The sequence below is a fragment of the Peromyscus leucopus genome, chromosome 9, assembly GCF_004664715.2.
Source record: "Peromyscus leucopus breed LL Stock chromosome 9, UCI_PerLeu_2.1, whole genome shotgun sequence".
Taxonomy (NCBI): Eukaryota; Metazoa; Chordata; class Mammalia; order Rodentia; family Cricetidae; genus Peromyscus; species Peromyscus leucopus.
Genome location: NC_051070.1, coordinates 79,028,529 through 79,044,988, shown reverse-complemented (window position 1 = coordinate 79,044,988; position 16,460 = coordinate 79,028,529). Strand labels below are relative to the sequence as shown.

The 16,460-nt window shown below is 48.3% G+C and overlaps 1 protein-coding gene across 33 annotated transcripts in view; it reads right to left on the bottom strand.

The window, feature by feature from the left end:
• The window catches only part of Kcnma1 (potassium calcium-activated channel subfamily M alpha 1), a 709,897-nt gene extending 706,343 nt beyond the window's left edge, over nt 1-3,554 (bottom strand). For 16 of the 33 annotated variants that reach the window (XM_028879660.2, XM_037208789.1, XM_037208791.1 and 13 more), the window contains exon 1: nt 3,022-3,399. In XM_028879660.2, the coding sequence (XP_028735493.1) occupies nt 3,022-3,399 (378 nt within the window). Of the gene's footprint in view, nt 1-3,021 lie in introns of all 33 variants that reach the window. The other 17 variants (XM_028879668.2, XM_028879669.2, XM_028879677.2 and 14 more) reach the window with 2 other exon arrangements.
• Nucleotides 3,555-16,460: the final 12,906 nt, after the last annotated feature.

Here is a 16,460-nt window from a genome sequence, read left to right as displayed (position 1 = left end):
GAGGTTTACTGGTATTGTTTCACTCTTTGGCTATATGAGACAGGAAATGGCTATGCAGTCCAAGCTGACTTAAAACTCATGATCCTCCTGCCTCTGTCCTCGATTACTGGAATTATAGGCTTGTTCTTCCTTACTCCCCACACACACACCCAAAAGTCCACAATCTATTTTTTTAATGATAAAGCCATTAGCTACATGCTATTTGGAGGCCAAAGGTGCAAATGATCAGAGGCCCCAAGATGTATGTCCACAGTCTCAGGTTCTTTTCAACAAAAAACCATGGTGCAGACCTGGAGAACAAATGCACAGGATTCCAAGCTCCTGCTGAACCATGACTCCCCGGGAATTTCAGGTGCCGAGAAAACATCTTCCCCAGAGCTCTAACTCCTAGAAAACCATGCTGGATCTGGATGAGGGTGGGGGTGGACAAATGGGCCTCAGGGCGAATAGAAGTTTTCTATGGGAAAGCATCCGAGATTTGCTTGGGGAGACTAACAGTACAAATGTTCTGAACTTGAGCTAAATTCTTTATTCTGCACCATGTCTTGACAAAACGACCAAATACTTGGAAAGCAAAGAGGGGAAAATATGATTGCAAACAGAACCCAGAGCCCAAAAAGTAGAATGAAAAGCTTCAAAGATGCTCACTTACCATTGGTAGATACAGTGAGTTGAGTACACACAATTTAATTGAACAAATCAAGAGGCGGGTATTGAGAGATCTGGGCATGATTCGAAAAAAAAACTCATGATATCAAAAATAGCTTGATGCTATTCTGTCTTGGCCTTCAATCTTTCTAATAAACACAATTATCTCCCATTCCAGGTTGATTCTGTATAGAAACTCTCAACTATGTGCACTCAGTTGGTCTTGGGACTAAAAAATATGTAAACAAATAGGTATTGATTATTTTTTAATTATCCTTGCACAAAGCCTTTTTTTTTTTTTTTTTTTAGAAAACAGACAGAAGCTGCGCTGGTCATTATTTAGGAAAGAGATTCTTTATATAAACTCTCTCCAAGGAGCATTTCATGACAGGCACTATACTAGCTCTGAATAACGCTAGAGTAAAGAGATGTAGACGCTGCATTTCAAATCTCAAGCTGATGAAAGTTTTTGTTATGATCAAAATGGCTCACTTTCTGAAAAACAGGAGGTAGTTTTTAAAAAGCCAACCTAAATCACTTCCATCTAGAAAATAATTGAGGTGCATGTACTGTGAGCTACCTTCCCCACTGAAACAGTCGCCAGATCTCTGTATGGGAGGGGGAGGAGAAACTCTCGGGATGGGCCGAAGTCGGAGAGGGAGGGAGTGACGAAGATTCTATGATCAGACTGTGTAAAGTCTGATCAGGCAGAAGGCAACTCTGGGTCTGGCTGTAGGAACTTTGCTTAATCTGAAGGCTTCTCTGGAAGGCCAGCGATCTTTCTCCTTGAAAAGGAAGAGGGAACCTCCATCCCCAAGAAGGTGACTCCAAACAAAGCCAGCTAGCCACCATTCGAGGCTTTCAGAGCGATAGGAAGAGAAAGCAAGCAAGGAAGGGCGATTTTCCTTTTTCCTCCCTTATTCCAACACACCAGTATTTTCCAAAACACAAATGTGCTGTCACAAAACACAGCTGAGGCCAGCACCTACAGAGATGTATAATTAATGACACAGAGTGCTTCAGTTGCCCTTGGGTTTCAGTCAGCCTGTCCCCTAGCCTAACTCCTCTCCTCAGCAGCCAGCAGCCTGCTACAAGTTGCTGGGTCCTGTGAAGTCTGAGGGGGGTCCCAGGATTAACTTTCCTGGAGCAGGTGTGAACATTTGAGGGCCAAGATGAATGCCTATCTTACACAATTCCCCCCAAATATCTCCTCCCTCCAAAAATGTGGGTGCTGTGAAGTCCCCTTGGATGAGAATGATTCAAAAAGAAGGCACCCAGTTTAGCTCCTTTTTTTCCCCATTTCTTTCTTTTATTCATTCTGTAGTTGTCTCTCAAACTGCCCACTCCCGGCCCCCCACCTCCAGCCAGTGCTAGGTGGTGGGCAGGGCCACCTCTAGGGATATGGCCACAGCCTAGGAGTCAGCCTAGCAACCATACATCTAAGACGTGAGTCCTGGTGCCGGTGGGCGTCTCTGCCGGGAATAGCTTAAGGCGACTTCCAGCCACATCAAATGCCAAGAAGGGACTGAGAGAAGCCGCAGCCTCAGAGTCTGAGGCGAGCAGCCCTCGTGCTACAGCTTGGAGCTGCTGGCCGCATTTGCGGGGACCCAAAGTGGGTGGCCTGGGAGAGGAGTGCAGAGGCGACAAAAGTACTTGGGGTAGGGGAATGTTCCACAAAGAAAATGCAAAGGATGGAGTGGGCGTTGACATCAGACTTGCAACCATGCTATGTTCAGAAAGTGACTCTCCATGGGTTGAGCCCCATTCTGGGATGGGTCTTCCCAACTTTCTATTGACCCCTATGCCCCCACTTTCTCCAGCCACGTTGCTCCCTCAGAATTCCCAAATGCAAGAGATTTTCTTCCTTGCTCAAAGGACCTTCCCTTCTTTGGGACCCCATGAACTCATCTCCCCAACAAGCTCCTAAAGTCTGAGTTGATCTGTCCCCACTCGCCCACCGTGAGGAGCCTAGCCGCGGCCGGTGAGTGGTGCCGGGCACGCACTCAGGGTCTGCCACTTCCTCTGTCCCCACGAGGTTGCTTCTCCTCACTCCGCACCACCATACCCAAGAGGCACATGTGCCCCCACCCCGGCCGGTTCGCAGCCACTAACAGTCCTATAATAAACAAGGAACTAAAGCGGGGGTCTGCATCCCGGAGCGCACCGGCTGGGGTCAACTCCTCACCGCTGGCGCACAGATCGTTGCCCCAATCCGAGAGCGCAGGGAGAGGAGAGGGAAGGGCAGACAGCGGGGACAAGGCAGGCAGGGACGGAAGGAGGCAAGAGGCGGTGCGGAGCAAAGAGGTGGGCTGCAGGGGACGCCGAGAAACGGAGGTGCTGGCGCAGGGGGCGGGCGCCCGGGGCGCGCGTTACCTTCGTCTTGCCCCCGCAGTGGCAGCAAACGGTCCACAGGTACTTGAGCGTCCGCCAGAGCAAGATGATGAAGAGGCCCCCGAAGAAAGTCACCATGGAGGAGGCCAGGAAAGCCCACCACATGCGTTGGCCCCGGCTGTCGCACGGCACCTCCATGGTCACCGGGATGATGAGCGCATCCATCTTGGGCTCGTGGACCGAGGACGAGGAGGAAGAGGAGGAGGAAGAAGAAGAAGAGGAGGAGGAAGAGGAGGAGGACGCGTCTAGGCTGAGATGGTTCGCGTGGATATTGCTGCTCATTCTAAGACCGCTGCCTCCGCCGCCGCCGCCGCCGCCGCCGCCGCTGCTGCCGCCGCCGCCGCCGCCACCGTTTGCCATAGCTAGCAACGGGCGGCCGGCGCAGGGGCTCGGGGGAGCTCCTCCCGCCGCCAGCGCCACCCCGAACACCCATCAACAGCCATGTTGCTGCTACTGCTGCCGCCGCCGCCGCGGAGCGCGGGGAGGGGGGCGGGGAGGCGCCTGGGCTCGGGGCGCTGTGCGCGACCTGGCGGGGTGCGCGGAGATATATACAGCCAAGCGCCGCCGCCCGCCCTCCCCCGGGCCGCCGGCCCGCCCGGGGGGGAGGGGATGAGCGCGGGTGGCTCCCACTCCCGGACCCGGGCCCCGATCGCCCCCGGGACTGCGCGGAGCACCGAGAGCCCAGGGGGCGCCGCGGGCCGCCCGCGCCCGGGGTCTGTGGCTCCCCGAGCTCTGTGCGCGCGATCCCGGCTGCCCTCGGCGCCGCCCGGCCCGCCTGGCGTGCGCCACGCGTGTGCGCTGCGCCTGGGCCCGGGGTCCCCCGCCCGTCCCCGAGCCGCTCTCGGGTGATGAGGCGACAGCTCGTTAGGATCGGAGAATCCTCGCCCTCCCGCCCGGGCGTGCCCGCGCCACCCTTCCTCCCCCGGGCTGCGCTCAGCTCCTGGATCGCCGCCTCCTGTGCTCGCGGGGCCGCCGCAGGTTGACTGCAGCCGGCTGCCCTGCCTCCGCTGCCCCCTAGCCCGTGCTCTGCAGGACCCCCTCTGGCCGGGTCTCCAAGACCCGGAGCCACCTCGGCCTCTGCTCGCTTCTTCCTCCTCTCCTCCTCCGGTTCCTCCTCGTCCCCGTTCTCGCAGCCGGAGCCTCTTCGGCGCGCGCCCCGCGCTCCCCGCAGCCGCCAGCAGTGGCAGCTGCAGCAACTGGAGCGGGCGCGGGCTCAAGCCGCCCGAAGCGGGAGGGGAGGAGGCTTACCGGGCTGACTCGCCACGGCTTGGGGCTGAGTAGGGGCGGCAGGCCATTATTTGGAGCTGGCCGCTAACGCGGCCCCCCACCTTCCAGAACACGGCGTATAGCGCCCCCAGCCCAGGTGCAGGACTTAGTATGCGTTGCGCCCCCCGACTAGGTTCAGCGGGGTACCCCAAGGGGGAAGCCACCAGGTTCCCCCATGTAGGCCGGTTTTCCCAAAGGAGCCCCTAACCGGGAGGAGAGGAGTAGCCATCTGCCAACTCGATTCTATGGGTTTATTGCCATGATCCTCAGGCTTGGAGACTGAGGAAGACCCTAGCCAAGATGGGTACACCTGCTGACGACATAGCTCGCTCTTTCGTTTGCTAGGTGCCCCGGTGTGCGTGACTGACAGACAGAGCCATCTGGAAGTCTGTTGGTGGTCTGTGACCTCTGACAGCAGCAGGTGGGTTTTTGTTGGGTTTTAGTTTTTGTTCCCCCCAACACACACACCCCGTTTCCTTATTAAGCAGCACCGGGCTGCTCTAGAGAGCAGACAAGAACAACAGCAATCTGGCTATTGGTTTGGAACCTGATGGAATGGACTATGGGATTCCTTAAAGGGTCTCTTCCCTGCTTTTTAGATTCCCGTGGGAAGAGCAACAGGATGCTGGGTACTCTGCATTCAGGTTTGCTTTTCTACATTTCTGGTTTTCCTTTTTTTCCCCTTTAAGGGAAAGGAATCCACGTTTGTTCAGCAAACCCTGACCCCCACTCTCCCGGAGTCCCCCTTTGGATGCATACAGACACTTCCTCCCTCCTGACATTTCTTCTCCAGGCTACCAGCTGGACCACAACTTTTTCCTGTGCTAATTAAAACGAAGATGATCACTCTCCCCTCATTGCCCACAGTGATTTCCCCAAAGTTTCCAGCTCATTAGTTACAGCCTAATTGGAATTCTCAGGTTCCTTTCAACTCTTCTTATGGTAAATTGGCCCAACTGAGCCTCCTTACCTGAACAAGCTGTCTCCACCTAAATCATTGGTCAGCCACAAAACCCTGGCCTTAGGATGGATGCAGGAGAGGGGCCAGCAGAGGTCAAACCTGGCAGACACTGAAGATATGTGAGTCTCAAATTGGTTGGTACATTCCTTGGGCTCAGTGGACATATGCTTTAGAAAAAACTTAGGGCCAAAGTCGTGGCAGGGAGAGGGGTGGAGTGAGATACCACACTCTTGAGGTACCACACACTTGGGAGTGTGGTACCCTGCATTGGGCACCCACCCACTCCCCAAAACAACAGTCTATACAGGAGGGGTGAGAAAATGGCTCAGCTGGTAAAGTTGCTCACCTCCAAACCTGACCACTTGAGCTCCATCCCTAAAACTCTTATAGTCGAGGGAAAAAACTGACTCCTGTTAGTTATTCTCTGATTCCCCTGTGGGTGCTCTGAGGCACACTTGTGTTCGCGCGCGTGCACACGCACACACGGGTAAATAATTTGTGTTTTAAAGAAGAGAGCTGCGGATGGTATTTTCCAGAAAGAGAAATTGCCTCAGTCTCCCCTTATGTCATCTGACGGTGCCTCCATCGTCATCCTTTGTGTTCGGAAGCTGCTACACAGTTTCCATGCATGCATGGCCCTGGGTCTTTCCAGCATCGGGCTGGGGTAGCTGAACTTGGAAAGGGTGGGGAGAGGTGCAGGTGGTGGTGGTACTGAGGTTCCTTTATTAGCCTCCTCAATAGCTGCCTTTGTGCCTTAACATGTGCCAAGAGTTAGGGACTTTCCTTAAGTCCAAGATTTAACATTTAAAAATAAGACATCCATCACATGAATCAGCAAAGGACAGATCCTGTCCTGCCCCCTTGTGGGTTAGGAAGACTTCAGAATGTATTCCGGCAGTAGCAAAAATTGAACCTTTACAACCAATGGTTCTCTCTAGGTTCTTCCTAGTCGATGCCTACAACCTAAATCCCCCTGAAAGGTCAGTATCCAGGCTACTTACAAGAGATATGTGGCCGCTGTGTCTTCTGTCCTTCCACTGGTGAAGTCCCCACCTGTGTTCCTACTCCATCACCACCATCATCATCTCAGCATCCTTCTAGAGGGCGCTAGAAGGCCCATGAGGTAACACCCTCACTCTGACTTCTCTTTGTTCTCTCACCACCCCTAACTTTGCTGACTAAAGCTCTCAGCATCCCCAATGTTGACCAAAACCTTGACTTGCTCAGAATTCATCAGTGACCCTCGTTGTCAAGGTCAATATCCTCCCAACCCTGTAATCACCTGTCCCTCACCATCTCCCTGGATGGCCTGACTGTAGGCACAGAGAGTATTACTATCCACCAAGAGTAGGTATCATCAAGCCTTTGCCCAGCTCTCACCAGCCACCCTCATGGTCCCATCACCTGGCTTTTCCCATTTAGGAAGAGCCTCTTCCTAGACCAGGAGGAGCCTCCCATTCAAAAAGGAACCTTGGATATCATGCGCTTGTGCTATTCGTTTCTAAAACTGGAGCAGAAACAGAAACCAGAGTCAGGAGAGAGAGCTTAGTAAGCGAGGTGCTTGCTACACAGGTCTGAGGACTGAGTTCAGATCTCTGGCACCCACCTAAAAAGCCAGGCATGGTGGTATGCTCCTGTAACCCCAGTGCGAGAGGCAGAGAGAGTTGTAGATCCCAGGGGTGGCTGAACAGACAGCAGAACAGAAAGGGGGGAAGGGAAGAGAGGGATGAGCTCCAAATTCGGTGTATAGACCCTGTCTCAAAAATCAGGTAGAACGGTGATTAAGGAGAACATCTGATGTCAACCTCTGGCCTCCAAGCACTTCTGCATTGGGCAAGGATGGACAGACACACACACACACACACACACACACACACACACACACACACACACACACCACTCTGCCTACCTCGAAGGATTATCTGGAAGAATGAAGAAAATAACACACAGACTTTGTTATGACTATGTCACACACACCCCACAAACTGGACAGACAGATCTTCTGGCCTCCATGCTTTGCTCAATAGTGCACTCTGAGAGAAGAGGCAGGGTGAGGGCTCCCTGCCTCCACCTTGCTGTTCTGCAACCCACACAGCCCCTCAGGACAAGGGCTGGAGCAGGACCTTGCAGCTGCAGCCATCCCTGAGCTCGGCTGTAGCCCCTATACTGTCACTCAGAGGGCCTCAGTGACAGCCAGGCTGTGGCCAAGCTCCAGAGGGGCAGAACCCATCCAGCTTGCATGCATCTGTCACCCACACTCACCCATTGCCTTGTCTCTCCATAGCCTGGGAAATGGGGAGCTATAGAAGTATCTACAAATAGCGCCAGAGCATCTCTACCTACTGTGGGTGTGTCTATGGTTTTGGAATTGAGGGTCATTGTCCAAGAACTAAAAGCCAATATGAAAGTAGAAACTTCCAATAGGGACCATTTGTCTGTGGAGAGACTGAAAAGCTTCCCAGACTTGTTAGCAAATGAACATATGTCTATGGCCACTTTCAGAGCAAGCCAGGGGTTTCAAATCTGTTAAGTATTCTAAATTGGGCATTCCCAACGGACTTAAATACACAAAACTAAGTATAAACACATAAACTAAAAAGTGGAATGATTAAAGTCCAAAGAGAACGTGAAAGGCTGTTTACACAGATATCTGTGGGGTGTCAGTTAAGATCCACTGGACTTCTTTTTCTCCAGCCTGGACCTGGTACTGATACTCTGATTAAAATTTTATATATATATATATAATTATATATAAAATATTATATATATATTATATATAAAATTTTATATATATATACTTTGTGAATCCACTGAGAGACTCAGTGATGCCTCCTTAAGTGATGTGGCACCCTCTGGTGGCATCTTCCGGTAGATCACTGTTTGGTGACTCTTTTAAAGGGAGCTGATTCAAAAGCACGGTTTAGACAAGAAAATTCCAAGGAACATTCCACAGTAAGACAGACAATGTAGCCACAGGAACGGGAATCGTGGGTTTGGATGATAGTGGTCAGAGGACGCAAGCTGACTACAGTTAATGTTTGGTATACTTGAGAGTGGACACTAAGGGTTCTGACCACAGATAGATACTAGTATAAGGTAATAGATACACTAGTCAGCTTGAGTTAGCCAGTTCACTCCACAAGAAACACATATTTCAAAGATTGCTATGAACTATATATACACATACATAAGCAATTTTTGTCCATTTAAAAAATGTAAAGCTGGAGAGATGGCTCAGCAATTAAGAGCACCTGTTGCTCTTGAGAGACCCTGTTTTGTTTCCCAACACCCACATAATATTTTACAACCATCCATAACCCCAGTTCCATGGAATCTAGTACCCTCTTCTGGTCTCTGAAGGCATCCGCCATGCATGTGGGCTACCCATCCATGCATGCAGACAAAGCACTCATTCATAAAATGAATAAATGTAATTCTTAAAGTAAAAGTAAAGAGAAAGATCACATCCAGGATGATATCAGCTATCCACTTACTAATTCCATAGCATATAAAGTGTTGGTATAAAGGTGGATGGCACAGTTCATGTTCTTACCACAATCTTAGCTACCACAATTCGATCTGATGCCACATCTTAGCTACAACTGCCATTGATGTCTCCATGCTTCCTTAAATTACCATGGGGTGAAATCTGGAGAGAGTTGGTAAAGTGTCTCCCTTCCAAGCATGAGGACCTGAGCTTGGCCCTCAGAACTCATGTACATGTAAAAAAGAAAAAAATGAGCATGAAGCTCACTTAAAATCTGAGATCTGGGCAGGCAGAGACCAGAAGGCTGAGTCCTCCTAACCAACCACTTGATATGCCAGGAATCATCTACCTCTAGAACAATTTCTGATTTATAGCAACAGAAGAAGACCACAGTGGTCCAACCCTCAAAACTGTACCCAAGGGCCTTTGAGCTTCAAAAGGTTCACCAGGTAGAAGGAGGGACTAAAAAAACAGCTCTGAGTGGGTTAGATTATCTTTTCATAACTAATTAATATTTAGTTTCTATTTATTGCTATTTATAAGAATAATTCAGATTTAATACAAAGAATCGGACTATAAAGTCTTTTTAAAAGGACAATAAATCTACCTAGAATCCCACCGCTCACAGATAACCTAACCGCTCTTGCTATTTTGTACATTTAAAGCCCACTTTTTCCCCCGTGGGTGTGGGTAGTTTTGCGAAGTTAAAACTACATTGAACATGTATGTACCCTTCATCCTATGTTCCTTCCTTTAAACTGTAAAGATTTTTCTCTGTCACTAAAGAGTCTGGAAAACACTAAGAAAAATAACTGAGTAACAGTCCAGGAGGTGGCATAGTAGCTGACATGTGACTTATTCTAAAATTTAATACATTTCAAAATTAGCTCTCAAACTGTGTGCAGCTCTCTTACAGTAGTTGAGTAGTTACATGATGCTTTATGAGTGGTGAGGTTGTTTGTATGAAACCGAGAAACACGGGTTGGCTTATATCTCTGCAAAAAGAAACCAAACAAAATCTCAGTCTAGCATTGCCCTGGGAGATATAAGAAACTGAGCCATAAAAGAGGCAGGTGGCAATAAACTGGTCTCTGAGTTCAAGAAGAAAGTTCATCATATGTGTTTATGGAAGGGGATGGCTATATTTCCACAGAAGAATGCTGTGAACATTCTTTAATGTATTCAATTTAAAGCTAAGATTGTTCCTTGAGCACAGGAATCTTAAAAGCAGTCACACCTTTGCCCCAGATTCGCATCCTTAAGTCCAGCACTGGGAAAATGTTCCAGGGCATGTGGCATGGTTGCCCCACAAATCCCAAAGGACAGCTGAAGACGGAAGGGACATGGCCAGTTGTCTGGCTGTTCTAGAAAGTGTACATACACACAGAGAGAAAGAGGGGGTGCAAACTCTGGCTATTCCAGGAACTAAAGCCAAGGCTATTTGGCAACACCTATGGAGAGGCTCACCAGCTCTGTCTGCCTGGAGACCCCTTTGCACACAAGTATTAGATGCTTCCAGAAAGATACCTTTAGTGCTGTGCAGGTAGGACAGGGTGGAGCCTCCCTTTAGAAACAGCCTTTGTGGGTGCTAAGAACCGTGTGACTTGGGTTTTCCAGAAGATGCTCGGCTGAGGGAGGTGTGCAAACACTTCCTTTTGGTCATCTATCAATCTCATTTTGTTCTCTCCTTATCACAAAATTGAAAGCTGTAAGTTGAGCAAAGTAAGCCACAAACTGCCCTAGCAGCCCTAGGAACTCACTGAGTGATGGATAGTCGTGGGCTTAAAGCTTTTTATCTGACTCCCTCTCGGCTCTTCTATCAAGTCCTGTCTTGGTGACACTGCATGGAGATAGATTGGCAAGTATGCATCAGTGGCTTTTTATTTCAAGACACATTCTGCCTAAAGTCCAATGGCTCAGGTGGGAATTCTAGCCCCTCTGTCACGTGTTTAAAAACCCAATGCTTCTTTATCTGCGAGTCTGTCAAGGCGGCTGTCCATTAAATCCAATGGTCCATCATCGGATGGGACCTCCTGAAATGGCTTTTCATTAAAGTCATGGGAGTATTTGAGTCCATTTGAGAGCCAAGCTAAAGACTCTATGGAATTTATCTGCCCATCACACTGCCCAGAGGGCTCTGCCCCCTCTTTCCTAGCTTCCTCCAGAGACTTGTGTGAGCAGCATGCCTGGATCAGAGTTGGCAAGCAGAGAAATGGATGGAGACATAGCATGCCCTTCCTTCTAGGCCATCAAAAACATGACTGATAGCCCACTGGTGAGACTGGACACTATCATGGACTCCCAAATTTAATGCAAACAGTTCCCTCAGCTTTTAGATGACCACTCTGTGCTGACCAGGTCACTCTGCTGGTTCTCCCTTGCTTATCTCACACTGGTTCTCAGCCAACTCCCTTAACTTGTTTCAGAAGGGAAACTCCTTAACACCACATCTTAGACAATCAGCCCTGCCTCACATAGACATTAAACAGACATAGATGAAGTAAAAACCCAAAGTTCAGAATGGAAGTGTAAAAGTTGGCATAATTAACATGATGTAAAAGACATAGAATTTTTTAAAAAGTTGTCATTATGGATGAAAACAGTGCCACCACATCAGAACTTGCCATTGAACATAAGGCCCTTAGCCTGCAGCAAAGACCACCTTCAGGATAGTTGGGTTTGGGGGGAACTAAATGGGGTGTGTCTTTCTCATTTAGTTCTAAGATGGGAATATGGGATGAAATCAGCCTTCATGTGTGGGCTTTGGGGAAATGCTGGACTTTCTTACTTGGTTGGACTCTTACTGGATCCGCTATGCAAATGTAGAAAGTGAGGCCCAAGCATGTTGAGCAAGCACCTTGCCCAGACTCAGAGAGAGCTTATGTTCACAGAAATGCTTCCCTTAAGTGTGGTCACCTAGACCTCTGCTCTCTGCTTCACCCAGCCCACCTCATTGAGAAAGGCATGGTAGAGAGGCTTTTGCCCGAAATGTCCCTTCTAGAGTGGTGTTTGAAGATGTTGGACAGTCTGGCCAAAGCCTCTTTGTGGCCATGCCTGAGCTGAAGTTAGAATTCCTTCCTGTGCCCTTTCTGCCCTCTCTAATGCTGCCTGGGCAGCAGATGGGCCTGCTGGGGCCTGGGCAATGAGTCTTCCTCTCCTCCTTTCTGTTCCCAGCAGGTCTCAGAGATCCTTTCTTGTTGGTATTTCTTTAAAATGCTAATCTAGGTCTTGGGGACTCATGGAGCCTTTTGCTCCCACAGAGCCCCAGAGTGGCTGTGGCCAGCTGTGCACCAGCATGTGGAGCCTCACAAGTCCCCAGGCTGGTGGCAGACATGCAGGGAGCTCTTTCCCATGTCATCTGGGACTCTGAGCACCTGCTGAGACCAGGGACCCAGGAACCCCAGGATGTGCCTCCACTGGGCTTTAAACACAGTGGGTGCAGCTGGCAGCTCAGCTCTGAGCCTCTCCCTGGAACTGGGTCGGATGAAGCATCAGGAGCTTTGAAGCAGCTCTGTGGATGGGCCCTGGGGTGATGGACAAATCAGGATTTTCTCTAGGTTAGGGAGGCTGATAATGATGAGGGGGGACAGGGGGCGGGTGCCATGCTGTGCCTGGGTAGGAAAGTGGTGGGGAGGGGGGCAACATTCTAGAACAGAAGGGTGTAGGGGAAACAATGAGACACACAGAGAGAACTGGAGAGAGCCAAGAAACAAAGAGAAAAGGACATGGAACCCCAGAGATGATCGCCTCCTCCTGGCATTCTTTTCTCTAGCACAAATGGGTGTGGCTAGAATAGAAGGGGCCCCAAAGCTTCCAAAGAATGAAACTAGTATAAACAGTAAAATCACAGAATCCTGCTGGCACATTTCTGGCAAGTCTTTATCTATCTATCTATCTATCTATCTATCTATCTATCTATCTATCTATCTATCATCTATCTATCTGTCATCTATCTATCTACCTATCTATTTGTCATCTATCTATCACCTATCTAGCTATCATCTATCTGTCCATCTATCTATCTATCACCAATCTATCTTTCTATCTATCTATCTATTAATCTCTCATTTCCTTGCTCTCATTTTCTCATTTTCATTCTCTCTTTCCTTTCTCGGGAAGAATGCATGCTTGAGATGCAGCGTGTGCCTGCTGAGCACATTCTGGGGTACCCCTACAGCATCAACAATCCTGTCACGGAACACCTCGGTTGTACTGGCTATGGGTGAGGGACAGTAGAACCCTGCGCTGTGTGTTAGGAGAGGAGACACAACAAGAATTCCCTTCATTGTGTTCTCATCACCACCAAGATGAGGATTTGAAAGATTAAGAGCCAGCAGAAACAGCATCCAGAAGTCACATCCCAGGCAGGGGAGCCTACAAGCAGCCAGGTAGGCTTTGTACCAACATCAGTGGTTTTAAGTGTGACATCTTTCATCAGAATCCCACCTGCCTGGACCTCCTTGCCAGGAAAGTGACCAGGACATTGGTCTCTCCAGATGAGTGGAGAGTGCTTTACAACCAAGGGAAGAATGGGAGGCCAGTGTCTCCATAGGTCCTGTTCTGCTACTCCAGGTTCTCAGGTCTACAAAGGAAAAAGCATTTTTTATAAGGAAGAGACTTATTAAATACCCTCCACTGTCCCTCAGGCTTGGTAGTACTGACAGTTTCCTTGAACAGGGTTTTCTGTCCACAGCTGCTGTCCCCTGCCATAATGAGGATCCCCAAGTGGAGAGGCCTTGTGGAGTAAAATGTGTGGTATCATAGCCCACATGTTTCTGCACACATCTGGATTCAGATGTCATCTCTGCTCCTCTCTCTAGCTATAGGGAGTAGATTAGGTTTCTTGCTTACTCAAATTTCAATATCCTCTTTTCTAGAACAGGGAGAATAAAATGGCCTCCTTGAGGAACTACTGTGAGGAACAGAATGGAATAACCCAGGTATGGCTCTCAGTATGGAGTCTGGTACATGGTAGGTGTTGGCCTTTCGCTGTCCTGACCACTGCTACTAAAGGCAGAAAAGTGGTTATATAGACCTGTTGCCATGATCTCCACATCTCCATCCTCTGAGAACTGGCACCCTCTACCCCATGGATCACAGTCATGACTTCCTCGACTCAGGAGTGGCCTTCTTCACTCTCGTGCATTTGCTGTTCAGTGTTGTTTTTCCCTCCTGTGTTGACAGGCTGACAAGATTCTTTTGTCCCCTTTTTCAGAATGTTTTCTCTCTTTTCTTCTCCCCGGGGCCATCCAGTTCTCTTGTGCACAGAGCATCGGTCTCAACAACAACGAAACTCCTACAGAATGAAAAGCAAAAGCAAAGGCTGGCTCCATGAGATGGAACTCATACCTGGCACTGTTATAGGACCTTGAACCTGCATCTAGATAGGTCATAGGCCTATTATTATCATTCTGCTAAATGGACATAGCATTAAAATGGATCCTAATGCCTTATTGCTATAACCCATAGATCAATGCATCTCTCTGCCCCCGCCAGAGAAGCTTCTCCTTGCAGTATATGGAAATTACCATGGAAATCCTCAACTGATCAATGTGCAGAAAATAAGAGATCATAGAGTGCTTGGTCCTACATGGGTTGTACGTATCACACCCAATCCTCCAAGGCTGAGGGATCTTCTTAGAAGAGGTGTCAGAGATATCATACAAGCCAGAGGTAGTAGGTAATTGCAAGGAAACTGTTTTCCAGACAGAGTAACAACACAGTAGCATGTATGAACTCACAGTGATTGTGACAGCCCTTGCAAGACCTGCCCAAGCTCGAGCCAGACAGAATCACAGCACAGAGCAGGGGAGGTATGTGGGAAGTTCCACCCTCGCTGAGGACATATTGACATTTGATGGCAATTGAGAAAGGGAGAGTCAGTTGTCTTTGGTGGTGTGATCTCCCTGGAAAGTGAAGCACACTCCATCCAGGGCACACCCTACTCCCAATAGTAGTAAAATCAACAAAGACTTGACTTGATAGGAAAAGAACGAGAAGACTCAGAGTTGGGTGAGTAGAAAGGTAGAGGGTGGAGCGGGTAGATATCGGAGGAGTCGGGGTGAGTCTAATCAAAATATACTGTATGAAACTCTCAAAGTATACACACACACACACACACACACACACACACACACACACACACATGTTACTTAAAGGAAATGTGATAGAGAAACCAAGTTCATTGTGTGACTTCTGCTGGGAAGACAAGAACTAACAACTATTCACCCCAGATATGGGAACCAACCATCTAAAGAAACAATTTCCCCCAATCACCCTTAGAAAGCCAGTGAATTTATCAGGGTTTCTTATGGGAGTATGGATGAGGTGTTACTTATAGGAGCAGAGATGACTCAAAGGCAGATTCTGTATCACTGAAACGCCCACCCCAGCAGGAGTGATGACTCATAGACACTTCATCCCTGGAGCAGGGTCCCTGCAGGATTAGAAGTCAGAGAGCCTCCTCTCCCCAGCAATTGCTACTGGGTGAATAACCTTAGAAAGGAGCATTATGAGTCTTGTAAGTTTTAGGGGCTCAATGAGACTTGCAAGCTGTGTTTATTTCCTGAAACTTAATGGAATATTTTAATTAGAACTGAGAAAAAACAGCTACACAACAGACCTATTGTCTTTTTGCAGTTGTTATAACATCAACAAACACAAGTATATCTTGGTCGTCTAATATGTACACAAAAATGTCTTAATTACTGTGAATAAAAAGAGAGATGACACATACTCAATTCAAGATGAAAAACCCATGGGGAAATATCCACATCATGAGTCAATGTCTAGAGACAGAATGAAGGCAAACTTAGTTGAGACTGCCATTAACTTGTGGCAAATCCTTAATATGATAGAGACCACAAAACTAACATGTTTAAAAATATTTAGAGTCATAAAGGAATATAAAAGAAAAAAAACAGGCCAAATAGGAACTACAGACTTTTAAAATAAAAGGCCACAGAGGAGGAGGATTCATATTAGATCCAGTTGGCCTTCAGTGATTGGGCAAATAGGAATAGGACTGAGAAACATACTCACTGAATAGAGTCTGAGTGGTAAGGAGAGAACAAGAGTGGAGTGTGCCACAGAGGGTTCCCGAAGATGACCACAGAGGAGGTGGAGCAGTGTGCATGGAGATGGTAGCTGAGAACTGAAAACAAGAACCAGCCAATTCTAGGCACATGTTCTAAGCCAAAGAAGTGAAAATCTTACAGAGCTAGGCATGATGGCAGACACCTGTCATCTCAGCACTAGAGAGGCTGAGGTAGGAGGATGGCAAGTTAAGGCCAGCCTGGGCTACACAGTGAGGCTCTGTCAAAAAAAATCATAATAAAAAAATCACAATAAAAAAAATCTTGTTGGGTATAAGAGTTTATACCATTAATCCCAGCACCCAGGAGGCAGAGAGGGGCAGATCCCTGTGAGTTCCAGGCCAACCTGATCTATGTAGTGAGTTCCAGGACAGCACAGCTGCATAGTAGAACCATGTTTCAAAAACAAACAAACAAAAAATCTAAGGAATGACCATTAGACAGCCAACATGACGACAGCAGGTGAACCAAGAGGCAGCGGGATAACACTTCTCTTCAAAGGACTAAGCAAAAACAACATCAACCTAGACATCTATGCTTAATGACACAGTGCTTTAAACACAGGTAAAGCGTCTTTAAACAAAAAGAAGGGACTGTCACACACAGAAGTGAA